The sequence below is a fragment of the Anolis carolinensis genome, chromosome 2, assembly GCF_035594765.1.
Source record: "Anolis carolinensis isolate JA03-04 chromosome 2, rAnoCar3.1.pri, whole genome shotgun sequence".
NCBI lineage: Eukaryota > Metazoa > Chordata > Lepidosauria > Squamata > Dactyloidae > Anolis > Anolis carolinensis.
Genome location: NC_085842.1, coordinates 191,358,535 through 191,370,170, shown reverse-complemented (window position 1 = coordinate 191,370,170; position 11,636 = coordinate 191,358,535). Strand labels below are relative to the sequence as shown.

Below are 11,636 nucleotides of genomic sequence, written 5' to 3'. Positions count from 1 at the left end.
GTTTTACTTTGTTGTGTTCCTTGCCAACTTTCTTTGTATTGCATTTATAGCTAGATAGTTTGTGTTAGTTATGTTACAACACTTATCATATTACTCCTTCTCTCCCCTATGTGTGTACCTATTTTGCAATGCAATGCTTTGGCAGAGAAGGCCTTTTTTTATATTGTTTTACTTTGTGCACTAATAGTTTTACATAACTGGTTGATTAGAAACATTCTTGCACCATTGAGCAAATCAAATACAGAACTTCCAATGTGTTTCAAAGTTTCCTGGCTGTAAGCAGTGTGTTAGCTTTGGTTTGTGGGGAGGAAGGAGTGCTTCCGCAACAAGGTATGGACACGTTTCCTTTTCATTCACAAACAGTGAGATAGCAGCATTCACTGGCCTATATAACATAGGCTTTAGTAAGTTTAACAGAAAAGACCATAAATACACATTATTGATTTGCCTTTTTTTCCCTTTTTACTAATGAAATAGAACCAAGTCCCTTATGCAGATTAAAACCAAGGCAACAACATGGTAAAACACGTTACATAAACAAAATGTTTGGATGTGCTGTACGTGTGCAGACATACTTCTGATGACAATTTATGTTATTAAAAACAGAACAAAACAAATCAATAACCCTGGGCGTGGTGACTAATTATGATCACATCCTGGCATCCCCTCAGCCACATGATCCATGTTTCATTGGGCCACATGCCTTCCCCTAGCATACTGTAAAGCCCCTAAAGTTTCCCTGCAGATTCAGCCTGTGTTTAACAGCCAGGAATGGAGAAGAGTCTAGCTACCTCCTCACAGTCAGATGCACTGGGACTCCAGAGAAAATCCCTCCTCCACCATCGATTCAGTACTGGTGCCATCATTTCACATCTGATCATGCCTTCTCATTGCAAAGAATAGGGGTTTTACTGTGAAGTTGCAGAGGGGAAGTACTTTGGATGTTATGAAGGGAGGGAGGGGATACCAATTCTTACAGCATCCAAAAACAGGTACCTGTAACTATAAGAAACACTTTGGAATTCCAGCCACGATGAGCCACTGATATTTTTTAGATTTAAACCAACATTGGGACAGGGGATGGCAATTCTTGCTCCCGAGGAAGAGAGGATAGAAATCATGCTATAGAAAAGAGGTGGGAGTCAGGAGGACTTCCCACTGGCCTGCATCTCCTAGCATTCGTCATTGTTGGCTATGCCTATTAGAGCTGTTGAGTTGTGATTCACAGCTGGAGGGCCACATAATCCCCATCCCTGCTGTAGGCTATGGGGAAGGTCTCTGTAGAAGGGCACTGTTTGTTCTTTTGTCACTTTCCCCTCCTCCCCTTCTTTTCTGCATCACGTCCTGCGTGATACCTGGCTCTGTCTAGGTCAGTAGTTCTCAACCTGGGGTCCCTAGATGTTTTTGACCTACAACTCCCAGAAATCCCAGCCAATTTACCAGCTGTTAGGATTTCTGGGAGTTGAAGGCCAAAAATATCTGGGGACCCCAGGTTGAGAACCACTGATTGAGATTTTTGGCAATCTAACTCAATAGACACTAATGTTGATATTTCTAAAAGCTGCAGTGAGTCTATACAGAGATAGGAAAAGCAGCCCTGATAAAAATCCCAGTGATAAAAGCCTGTCTTGTTTTCTTTTGTCCTGGGTCTGGAGATACAAAAAGATAATTATGGTAGGTTTGAAATGGATAGTAAAACCCCAATCTCCCAAAATGTTTGCTACCTGATGAACAAACATTGAATACAGGTGCAGAACCAAACGAACCAAGGCCAAAACAAGATTAGAAGAGATAGATAGAGACCCTTTCCAGTTGTGTTGGGTGCAGTCTTAGGTTTCTGAACATTTGGCTAACTGATTAAATGGAAAATGAAGGAGCCGGTGACGTGGAGGCAAGTCACTTGTGGCTGTTTCTACCATTCATATATGTCCTTCATTTAAAAAAATGTCTGTTCATCACATTGAGTCTTTTCCTGGAACCAGCCAAGGTAAATTTGATGATAGCCAAGTTCAGAAATATATATGTGACACACCCTTGCAGTAGAAGAAAGGGGCAAGCAAACCCTGAGCCTTTTTGAGCAGTGCCTTTGCTCATGAGTTGGAGGAGGAAGAGGTGAGAAGATGGAAGTGGGACTCCACATGCTTCAAAACAAAAAGAGCTTAAAGAAAACCCTGGTTAGGATCATCCTGCTTTCTTGAACAAGAGATAAGCAGAATGTCTAGTCTTGACTTGGCCCACTCTGGTTGTTGCTCTCCTCCCATGGAAAACACTAGGATACCTGTTTGAAAACAAAATAGTTCCAGCTCAGACAGTGGCTGTCTACAGAGCTGCCATGTAAACAAGATCTTCTCTTCAGGCGTGTCATTTTCCATGTGAGAAAACTGACTGATCAAGGAGGTGGGACTAAATGCTTGATCTGGTGTTGAAGAAAGCAGTAGGGGAAAAGGCAGAAACAGAACTACAACACTAAAAAGTGAAACCACATAAGGAGGAAATGATTAACAGTTGCTCTGCGCTCCTTGAGTTTGCAATGGTAACTGGTAGATCTGGAAGCCAGAGCTGCTTGGAAATGATCCTGCCTCGGTGGTGGACATATTTGGGAAAGGATAGCCATCTTCAGTCTTCACAGTAGCATATTCCATGTTTGTAGGGAAGCCATGAAAAAAGTTAATCTTTTGTTGACTGATGTAGCCCACTGCCTGTTGCCCATTATAGGCCACTGCCTGTTGGTTGAAAGATGCTCCGGTAGCTTTCCCAAAAAAGCTCCCATCTTCACTATTTGCAATCGGATAAAGGTTCTGGGGGTTACCATAGATCTGGTGGTCGCTGGTGTAGTTTTGGTTATTGGCGTAGAACTGGTTGCTTGTAAAGTTCTCATGCAAGCCAGCCAAGGCATGGATGTTTCTTGATTCACCAACACCATAACCTTGGTGATAATTAGGATTCATCTGCAGGAAACCATTCTGGAAGAGAAATGTGTAAATTAGTATTTCAACACCAGCAGGCTAGTGATATATCTTTATATCCTGGCTCTCATCAGGATAGTCTTGATAGCAAGGGCGAGAAGCCACACATGTTGTGTGTGTGTGTTACCTGCCAAATATACCTTACCAATGAAATCTTACCCAAGAAATCAGTTTTCCTCTGCTGTCCCTCTCAAAAGGTCAAGAGGATGTAACAGGAGTCATTTCCTTTTGCTCTTTTGAGAGGGACTGCAGAAACAAAAGGGGGGCAGTATGGAATTCTTGGGGCTTGTAGGAATTGAGTATTTTTTGTTTACAGCATTAGATACTCTGCATGGTTTTTCAGGGACGGAAACTGTTGCCCTCTCAGCTCAGTCTAGAACAGAGGAAATATTTACACTGGTCAATCTTATATAAAGTTATATATTCAACAATGTGAGCGAAGGTTGGGGGGACTTTGGGGCTTCACAGGTTACAAAACTACAGTCCAGAGGCCATAAAAAGTGAGAGGGGGGAAAATATTTCCTCTGCTGGCAACTAAACTCAAAAGAGTAATAGGAATCCAAGGGGATGGAACTCATATTCCCTGCTAACCAAATAGTCACAGAACTTTGAACCTGCATGCTGGCTCCACTACTGCATGGTTTAATACACTAATGAAAGTAGTGATTTGTATTTGTGGCTTATTCAATGAACACCACATTCATCTCAGTTGCTACAACTTTGTAGAATGGCCTGTGCAAATTGTCCCCTTGTTGTGGATGGAGGCTAGGAGTGACATGGCCTAAGGCCACGTACAATACCCATGGCAAGACAGCTCTCCTCTGAGATATGCAAACAAGTGACTTATCTTTCAGCATTGCTTGGCATCTTGTCTGCCTTTTTAGAATGATAAAGGGCACTTTGTTTTGTTTGGGGCATAAATATAGAGACGCAAGACTAGCAAAATGTCCCACAGTCCCAACCTAAGTGACTTTTTTATTGTTCCCAGTTCCTTTAGAAGAGGGATTCCCAAACTCTAGTCTAATCCTCTTTTGCAATTCAATTCTCTGAAGTCTCAGCCACTTTGGACATAGTCTGGGATTCTGGGAAATGGCAATCCAAAATACTGGGGGGGGGGGGGGGTATTTCATTATTTCCACACAAGAAATGGTAAACTGTGCCCCTCCAGATGTTTTCTCCTACAATTTCTATAAACTCCAAGTAGGATAACAAATTATGAGGAATTATGGGAAGGTCCAGGCCAAAGTTATCCATTATGCAGATTAAAAGGAAATGAATGGGACTTTGGGAATGTGCTGAAGATGCCAGGAATTGAACTTCAGGCCCTCTGCATGGAAAGTACATTCTACCCACTGATATATGATCCTGGACCCACTACAAAAGCTCCTTTTCAAGTGTCTTCTCAGACATTTAGAAGATTTGAGAACATTCATAGCACTAGTTCCCATTACCTGAGGTGGGCACATTCCTTTTCTCAACCACAGACTTTCCTTCTGGGTTCGTTTAAACTTCATCCGTTGATTCTGAAACCACGTTTTTATCTGCAACACCATAATAAATCCTCTCAATCAAACAAGCCATACAAAAGTATATTTGTATTTCCTAGAGAAACGTACAGTTGCACCTACAGATGTACAGGTCTGACTTTGGTGGATTTTATTATTCAAGGCTTCGATTAAAATGTTCTTGAGGAATCTCTAGTTCCTCCAGTGTGATTTCACAGCTACCTTTCTCTGGACATTGACCACCGAGTCATGCTGGATGAACTAGAGATCCCAATGATAACAACTGTATAGGAATGTATAGCATTGTTCTATGGTCAGTTTGAAGTAGAAGTTAATCATAAGAGTTGTTCTGAAGGACCTAGAAATTTCCAGAGAGTTTTCTCAGGTAAAAAAATAGAAATGTTTTAATTTGCAGTTTGATGGGGCATCCTGTGCCCCTAACCCAGACCTAGGCAAATTTTGGCCTTCCAGGTGTTTTGGACTTTGGTGTCAAACTACAGTAATTCTACAGTGTAGATGCTCCCCGTATTCTCCCGGACAATCTCATTTAAATATGTAGAAGAATTTATTAATGTAAAATATAATCTCTCACTCTTTCTTTTGGATGTATATTTTCTGAGCATATTCTTTAGATGTTTATTTAATGGCACAATGTGCCAATTGTGAATTTTAAGTTTGTTTTATACTATATAAGATTGTTCAAAGTGAACATCTTGTTGCAAGATCTCTATTGCTCATCTCAGCACCAAATTACAACAACTCTGGGCCAAAGCTATGACATTTAACTCTTCTGGCATGCCTATTCACTCAATTTTAAACTATGGATTTTAAATGGACATTTTCATAGGTATGAATTATTTTACTGTCTAATAGATTGTGTTTTAATGTTATGTTTATGTGTTTTTAACAAAATATGTTTTAAATGGTTTTTGTGTTTTGAGTTATTATATTGTAGTTCTGTATTTACCCTGCCTCAAGCTTTAGGAGGACTAAAAATAACAACACAGAGTAACAGAAATATTTTTGTCTTGATTTTGATGCCTCTTTCTGGGGTTATTTAGGGGTGTTGATTCAGAAAATTTCATTGGATAGACTGTATCAGCTCTAGTTTCTTATATGTTTATCATGGTTTTCATGGCATGTGTTCTGTATCTCAAAAACTAGAGCTGATAGGAGAGAACTGGTGCTATTTTTGGCTTCATCAGGTCAAATATACTCAGAAACAGTTGTAACATTTGAGGCATCAAAATGTGTCTTGGCCAGTAGTAAATGCATAAATTTAATAATAATAATAATAATAATAAACAATAGGCATCATTTACAGTTTAAATATGTCTATAGAAAAAATATAACAAAGGCTATAGAAAGGAGAAGGGAACAATATAAAGTAAAATGCCACTCCCCTCCCACTGGATGGAAAACAGTAGATCTTCTGAAGCCAGGAGTGGGAATTACACTATGTAACAATATTTGGGTGGGGGGCATCTGTTCCTGGTTTGAAAATGTTATTTCCTGTTTAATTGTGCGGTACTTACTTTGAAAGTAGTTGCTATACTCCAGAAACTTTGTTTTTGTGGCTGCCACAAACTATGTTGAACTGGTTGAGATTCAATGAGATATTCATTGGAAAACTATAGCAAAATGTGCTGTAGGAAGTCCCACAAAAACAAAGTTTGTTAATATTTTTTCATGCTTTTATGATGGAACCAATTAGGAAATGACATTTATAACTCAGGAACAAAAATCGTATTACATAGTGTTATATTGCTCTCACAATATGGGAACTCCTCGTATTTGTCAACATTGGTTAGCTGGCTGAGGCCACTAGAAGTTAATGTTTTGGCTTGGCACACTCCAAGCTGTTTCATTCTCCAGGTAATGCTGACTACAATTCCAATTGTTCTAACTAGTATTAGTCAACATATGTAGAGGGCGTCAGACCAGAGGAGACTAGTAATTCTAATAATGGCAACCTTAAGTGATTTGTCTCACCATCATCTTGTCTGCACCTTGCAGCTATCCTGCCACGAGCGTTACCTGCTTGTAGGTGAGGTCCAAGGCTGCGGCCAATTCTCGGATCTGCTGTGGACTGAGGTATTTCTGGTTCTGGAATCTGTGGTGGAGGATCTGGAGCTGCTTTTGAGAGAATGCTGCCCGGGTCTTGACCTTTTTCCCTTTGTTGTTTTCCCCATTGAGCTTCTGAGAAGTTGACTGTGGGGAAGGGGGACCATTGGGACTGGTGGCAGAGTCCGGAGTGTAAAAAGTGTGGGTGCCAGAACTGTAGGACTGTGGAGAATCATCTAGGGGTCAAGCAGAGACGGCATACTTAAGAAGGATGCATATCGTATAACAGGCAGGTCAAGGCTTGCTCCCATGCTTTTTCAAAAACGTTTAACCACAAGATAGTAATTGCAGAATTGATTTTAATGTATTTATTGGTGAACCCTTATACAGGCAGTCCCTGAGTTCCAACTCCGACTTGCAAGCAACTCATAGGTAAGAACCAGGTTGAGATAACAGGAAGTGAGAGAAATCTACCCCTTGGAAGGGAAATTAACTCCTGGAAGAGTTATTAGGGGGGAAAGGTATCTCCACTGAAGCTTTATCACCAATCCTTGTTTCCATAACAAGCATTTTTTTTTCAAAATCCAGGTTATCACACAGACAGAAAGTGATGTGAAATCTTCTGAACAGAGGCACAGACAGTGAATCAGACATCACAGGGGTATTAACTCTTCCCTATGCTATCCAAAGCTAAAAGATGAATATTTTTTGCTGGAGTTACACTTAAAAATGTGCCTGTTCCAACTTACACACAAACTTACCTTAAGAACAAACCTACAGAACCTATCTTGTTCGCAACTTGGGGACTGCCTGTATTAGTGCATGTTTCTAGTTTATACATCATTCCTACCTCTTTGTAAACTAAAAACAGCTTCTTTAATATTCTGACAATACAGTGATTATTCAGTAAGCCTCATGAAAAATTATCATCAGCCTGGTGAGCTGGACTATGAACTCTGTAAGATTATGGTGCTATGATTCCACTTTGTGACTTTACTGGGGCAATATCCCATGGAATCTTGGGATGTGCAGTTTAGGGAGTGTTACAGGTTGTGCCTCCTTTATCCAGTCCAAAGTGATCGAAAACTGTTTACATGCTAAATAGCCACTCCTTTGACTTCAGATGATTCATAGTATGAACACTTTTGTTTATTAAAAATGTTGTATCAGATTAAGTTTAGATGGGTCCCATCTCCAAGATGTCTAATTCCAAAATCTGGGCACAAAAATAAAAAATCCAAAATAGGCAAAACGATTGAGAGCAGTAGTATTTGGGATAAGGGCTTCTCAACTGGTATTTAGAATTATTAAGCGGAAAGGTCTAGTGGAATGTTTCTCAAACTGTGCGCCTCCAGGTGTTTTGGACTTCAGCTCCCAAAAATCGCAGCCTGCTTGCCAGCTATTAGGAATTGTGGGAGCTGAAGTCCAAAACATCTAGAGGACCAGTTTAAAAACCACTGCATCTAGTGCTTCACCAAAGGCCAAATTCTGTATTGATTCTATGATGTAGAGATACATATAGTTAATATATATTTTAATATAATAATTTAAATAATAACAACTACAGTAGAGTCTCACTTATCCAACATAAACTGGCCAGCAGAACGTTGGATAAGCAAGTATGTTGGATAATAAGGAGGGATTAAGGAAAAGCCTATTAAACATCAAATTAGGTTATGATTTTACAAATTAAGCACCAAAACATGTTTTACAACAAATTTGACAGAAAAAGCAGTTCAATACGCAGTAATGTTATGTTGTAATTATTGTATTTACCAATTTAGCACCAAAATTTCACGATGTATTGAAAACACTGACTACAAAATGCGTTGGATAATCCAGAACATTGGATAAGCGAGTCTTGGATAAGTGAGAATCTACTGTACTAAATTTATTTATATCCCTCTTTTCTCTCTTAATTGAGACACAAAGCAGCTTTCAGCCTTAAAAGACAATACGGAGAAGCCAAGTAAAACAATTGGGTGCTACTCCATTAAACAAATGCAAACATTTAGAAATTCATGTGCCCCAAACGTGAGAAAATGGGAAATGGCTGCCATAATATTGTTTTAAACATTGATTGTAAATATTGAGCAATTTGTAAAACAAACAGTATATTTAAATATTTAAATGACACAGAAAATGTTCATAAAAATTCAGTGGTTCTCAACCTGGGGTCTCCAGATGTTTTTGGCCTTCAGCTCCCAAAAATCCTAACAGCTGATAAACTGGCTGGGATTTCTGGGAGTTATAGGCCCAAACCATCTGGGGGCACCAGGTTGAAAACCACTGGTGTTTTAAGGTTGTGGGTGGGATTTTGGAAGGAGGTTTGAAAATGCCTTTTAATCGTATTTATTGTATTTTCAACAGTGTGTGTGTTTTTAATTGTATTTGCTTTGCTTTAAATGTATTCAGGTGTGTGGTTCTGAGCTGCCTTGAGTCCCCCGAGGGAGAAAGGTGGGGTATAAAGACAGTATATAATAATAATAATAATAATAATAATAATAATAATAAGTAATAAAATGTGAAAAAAATCAGTTCCTGGTTTGTTTGTTTTTCGTGTCAGGAGCAACCTGAGTTCCTGGTTTGAAAGTGTTATTTCTTGTTTAATTGTGCTGTCTTAACTTTGAAAGTACAGTAGTTGTTATCACCTGATTATGCTGACAATGATTATATTACCTTAATTTATTGGAGTACACAGCTGTATACAATCCAACATTATCTGCTTTAACCTGGGTTATATGGCAGTGTGGACTCCGATAGCCCAATTCAAAGCAGATATTGTGGATTATCTGCCTTGATATTCAGGGTTATATGGCTGTGTGGAAAGGCCTGGAGTCACATTTTCATATTTTATATGTTTATACAGATTTTAAATGACCTATTGTGTTATTTATGAGGCCTATTGGTTTATGTTTTAGTCATGGTTGTTTAATTGGCTTATTTTTAACTGTTAGTTTTAATTGTTTATTTGTCATTGCACATAGCATTAAATGTTTGCTATCTTTGTTTTTGAAACCCGCCTTGAGTCCCTTTGGGAAGAGAGGATGGGTTAAAAATAAAGTACAGTAGAGTCTCACCTATCCAATATTCGCTTATCCAGCGTTCTGGATTATCCAACACAGTTTGCCTTTCAGTAGTCAATCTTTTCAATACATTGTGATGTTTTGGTGCTAAATTTGTAAATACAGTAATTACAACACAACATTACTGCGTATTGAACTACTTTTTCTGTCAAATTTGTTGTAAAACAAGATGTTTTGGTGCTTAATTTGTAAAATCATAATGTAATTTGATGTTTAATAGGCTTTTCCTTAATCCCTCCTTATTATCCAACATATTCGCTTTTCCAAGGTTCTGCTGGCCCGTTTATGTTGGATAAGTGAGACTCTAGTAAAGGTAAAGTAAAGGTTTCCCCTGACGTTAAGTCCATCATGTCTGACTCGGGATTGGAGCTTATCTCCATTTCTAAACCAAAGAGCTGGCGTTGTCCGTAGACACCTCCAAGGTCATGTGGCCGGCATGACTGCATGGAGCGCCCTTACCTTCCCGCTGGAGCGGTACCTATTGATTACTCACATTTGCATGTTTTCAAACTGCTAGGTTGGCAGGAGCTGGGGCTAACAGCGAGCGCTCATTCCGCTACCAGGATTTGAACCTGGGACCTTTTGGTCTGCAAGTTCAGCAGCTCAGTGCTTTAACACACTGCGCCACCACCAGGGGCCCCTGTAATAATACTACTCTACTGTAGTATTCTCCTGCCCACCTAGCAGTTCGGAAACATGCAAATCTTTTATATATTGTATTTTAATATGTTGTTTAAATATTTTATTATTCTATTGTATTATGATATACTGGTAGTGATCCTGCCAGTTGTGTAAGCCGCTCTGAGTCCCCTCGGGGAGAAGGGCGGGGTAGAAATATCGGAAATAAATGAATAATAAATAAATAAAGGTGAGTAGATCAATAGGTACCGCTCTGGCGGGAAGGTAACGGCACTCCATGCAGTCATGCCGGCCACATGACCTTGGAGGTGTCTACGGACAACGCCGGCTCTTCGGCTTAGAAATGGGGATGAGCACCAACCCCCAGAGTCAGACATGGTCACTTAACGTCAGGGGAAACCTTTACCTTTTTACTGTAGTAGTATTATTATTATCCTCCAGAAATTTCGTTTTTGTGGCTGCCACAAACCATGTCGAATTGGTTGAGGTAGTTCATGAGGTCACGAAGAGTTAGAAGCAACTGCCCTTCCACAGCAGCCAGCTGTTCGGGCCTCGAACTCCCAGAATTCCTGGCCATTAAACACAGTGGCGAGGGCTTCTGGGAGTTGGAGGCCAGAAGATGCACGTCGGAGATGCCTGGCGCCAGCGTCCTCTTGGGCGCCGTATGTATCCCCAAAAGGGCCGGGAACGAGGCTTCGTACCTGGCTGGCTGCGGGGCTCCTTCTCCTCCTCCTCCTCGCCGCCTCCCAGAGACTCCCGAGCGGGGAAGCCCTCGGGGTAATGGGCCGCCGCGTCCCTCTGCCCCGAAGGGTAGACGTAGTAGTCGTCGAAGCCCATCCCTGACGGCGGGGAGGGCCCCTGGGGTCCCTTTATGCCCGAGTCGGCCTCCGGGGGTGGGGCTCCGCGGAGGGAGGGCGCCTCCCGAGGAGACCCCGGGGCTGGAGGCAGGGCCGAGGAGGGGCGGGGGCCCTCGAGAAGGGAGCCCCTCGAGCCGGGATGCCACTCACCACAAGGACCATCGCACCCACCTCGTGCCCACGGTGGGAAAGAGGAAAGAACGTCGAGTGTTGCAGGAGCCTTCAGTCCCATGAATTGAGCAACATTGGTGCCTCATTAACCCACGTGGTAATGGACTTCTCCTCAGAGCTCAGGATTTAATTTAGGCTGCTTCGAGGGCCCTTCCACACAGCCCTATATCCCAGAATATCATGGCCGAAAATCTCACAATATCTGCTTTGAACTGGGTTATATGAGTCCACACGCAGATAATGTGGGATTTTCTGCCCCTACTCTGCCATAGGGGTCCCCTGGTGGCACAGTGTGTTAAAGCGCTGAGCTGCTGAACTTGCAGACCAAAAGGTTCAAATCCTGGGAGC

At 41.1% G+C, this 11,636-nt stretch overlaps 1 protein-coding gene across 1 annotated transcript; it reads right to left on the bottom strand.

The window, feature by feature from the left end:
- Positions 1–436: 436 nt before the first annotated feature.
- On the bottom strand, positions 437–11,364 carry LOC100557674 (homeobox protein NANOG). Its single transcript, XM_003216843.4, has 4 exons — positions 10,962–11,364; positions 6,509–6,771; positions 4,418–4,507; positions 437–2,963 (listed from the first exon to the last, which is right to left on the bottom strand). The coding sequence occupies exons 1-4, from the start codon at positions 11,347–11,349 to the stop codon at positions 2,499–2,501; spliced, it is 1,206 nt and encodes a 401-aa protein (XP_003216891.2). The 5' UTR covers positions 11,350–11,364; the 3' UTR covers positions 437–2,498.
- Positions 11,365–11,636: the final 272 nt, after the last annotated feature.

Coding starts and splice junctions, on each gene's coding strand:
- LOC100557674 (XM_003216843.4), bottom strand. CDS start 11,349: ATGGGACTGAAGGCTCCTGCAACACTCGACGTTCTTTCCTCTTTCCCA. Junction 4,508..6,508: donor TGGACCTCACCTACAAGCAG/GTAACGCTCGTG, acceptor ATGGTGTTGCAG/ATAAAAACGTGGTTTCAGAA. Junction 2,964..4,417: donor AAGGAATGTGCCCACCTCAG/GTAATGGGAACT, acceptor TTTCTCTTCCAG/AATGGTTTCCTGCAGATGAA.